This window comes from Colobus angolensis, unplaced genomic scaffold, assembly GCF_000951035.1.
Source record: "Colobus angolensis palliatus isolate OR3802 unplaced genomic scaffold, Cang.pa_1.0 Scaffold176, whole genome shotgun sequence".
Taxonomy (NCBI): Eukaryota; Metazoa; Chordata; class Mammalia; order Primates; family Cercopithecidae; genus Colobus; species Colobus angolensis.
The window spans coordinates 3,196,621-3,197,487 of record NW_012114888.1 but is presented as its reverse complement, the minus strand read 5'-3'; the positions used below and the strand labels follow the sequence as shown (position 1 = coordinate 3,197,487).

Sequence of the window (867 nt, the reverse complement as noted above, 5' to 3'; positions counted from 1 at the left end):
GCCGCCTCCAGGCTCCACACTCCCAGGCTGCGCTGCAGGCCAGGGCAGTGCCCGCCGCCCTTGTCCCCGTCGCGGCCGCCGTCCAGTACGGAGGGGACGAGCAACAGCACCAACGTGTACAGCACCAACAGCAGCGCGAACTTGCAGTACTCTCGGCGTCGCCGCCGCCGGCCCTTCATCGTTCACCGACCCTCCAGAGCGGGTCGAGCGCCAGTTTTCTCCCGTTCCTCAGAAATCCCGTCCTGGGTTCACTCCTATGGCCTTTCCCGGCCTCTCTGTGCCGGGAGGAGCAGAGCCGCGGGGCCGCGCATCCACGAGGGTAAACTTGGAAGGCGGTGGTGCTACTGACTGCGCCCCTGCCCTCTCCTCTCAGCCACCGGAGAGCCGCCTATTGGCCGACTTGGCAGCCGCCCGCCCCGCCTTTCTGCCCGCCTGGGTTCGCCCACGGCTCTGCCAGATCTGGGCGGGGCTGGGACTCGGGCTCACCGAGCCAGACCCCCACCTTTCCCCAAACCCTCCGTAATGAAGTCTTCATCAATAATTTCAGGCAAAGGAGGGACCTGTGTGTACAGAATGTACCCAGTAAAGGGCCATAGACCCCACCCGGAGAAGGCCACTGCCTCTTGTTTTATGTCCCCTGCCTAGCCATCGCTATCCTAGGCGGATAACCACTCGCCACTATCTACATCCAGCGCCCCCATCAGCCCTGGAGTGGATGTTACTGAGTTCTGGAGTAAAAGATACAAGATTGCATGTGGCAGAGTGGTCCAGGGGAGTTGGAGATACTACTGCATTCACGCAGCACATTTCATAAAGTCTAGCCTTTGTGAAATTCTAAGTGTTGCGTTCCTTAGGGTTTTTCACCAG

The 867-nt window shown here is 60.7% G+C and overlaps 1 protein-coding gene across 1 annotated transcript in view; it reads right to left on the bottom strand.

Annotated features, from left to right (window-relative positions):
• Positions 1-179, bottom strand: part of CHST7 (carbohydrate (N-acetylglucosamine 6-O) sulfotransferase 7) — a 35,234-nt gene extending 35,055 nt beyond the window's left edge. Inside the window, exon 1 of the mRNA XM_011938739.1 lies at positions 56-179. Coding sequence (XP_011794129.1) covers positions 56-179 — 124 coding nt within the window. The remainder of the gene's footprint in view (positions 1-55) is intronic.
• Positions 180-867: the final 688 nt, after the last annotated feature.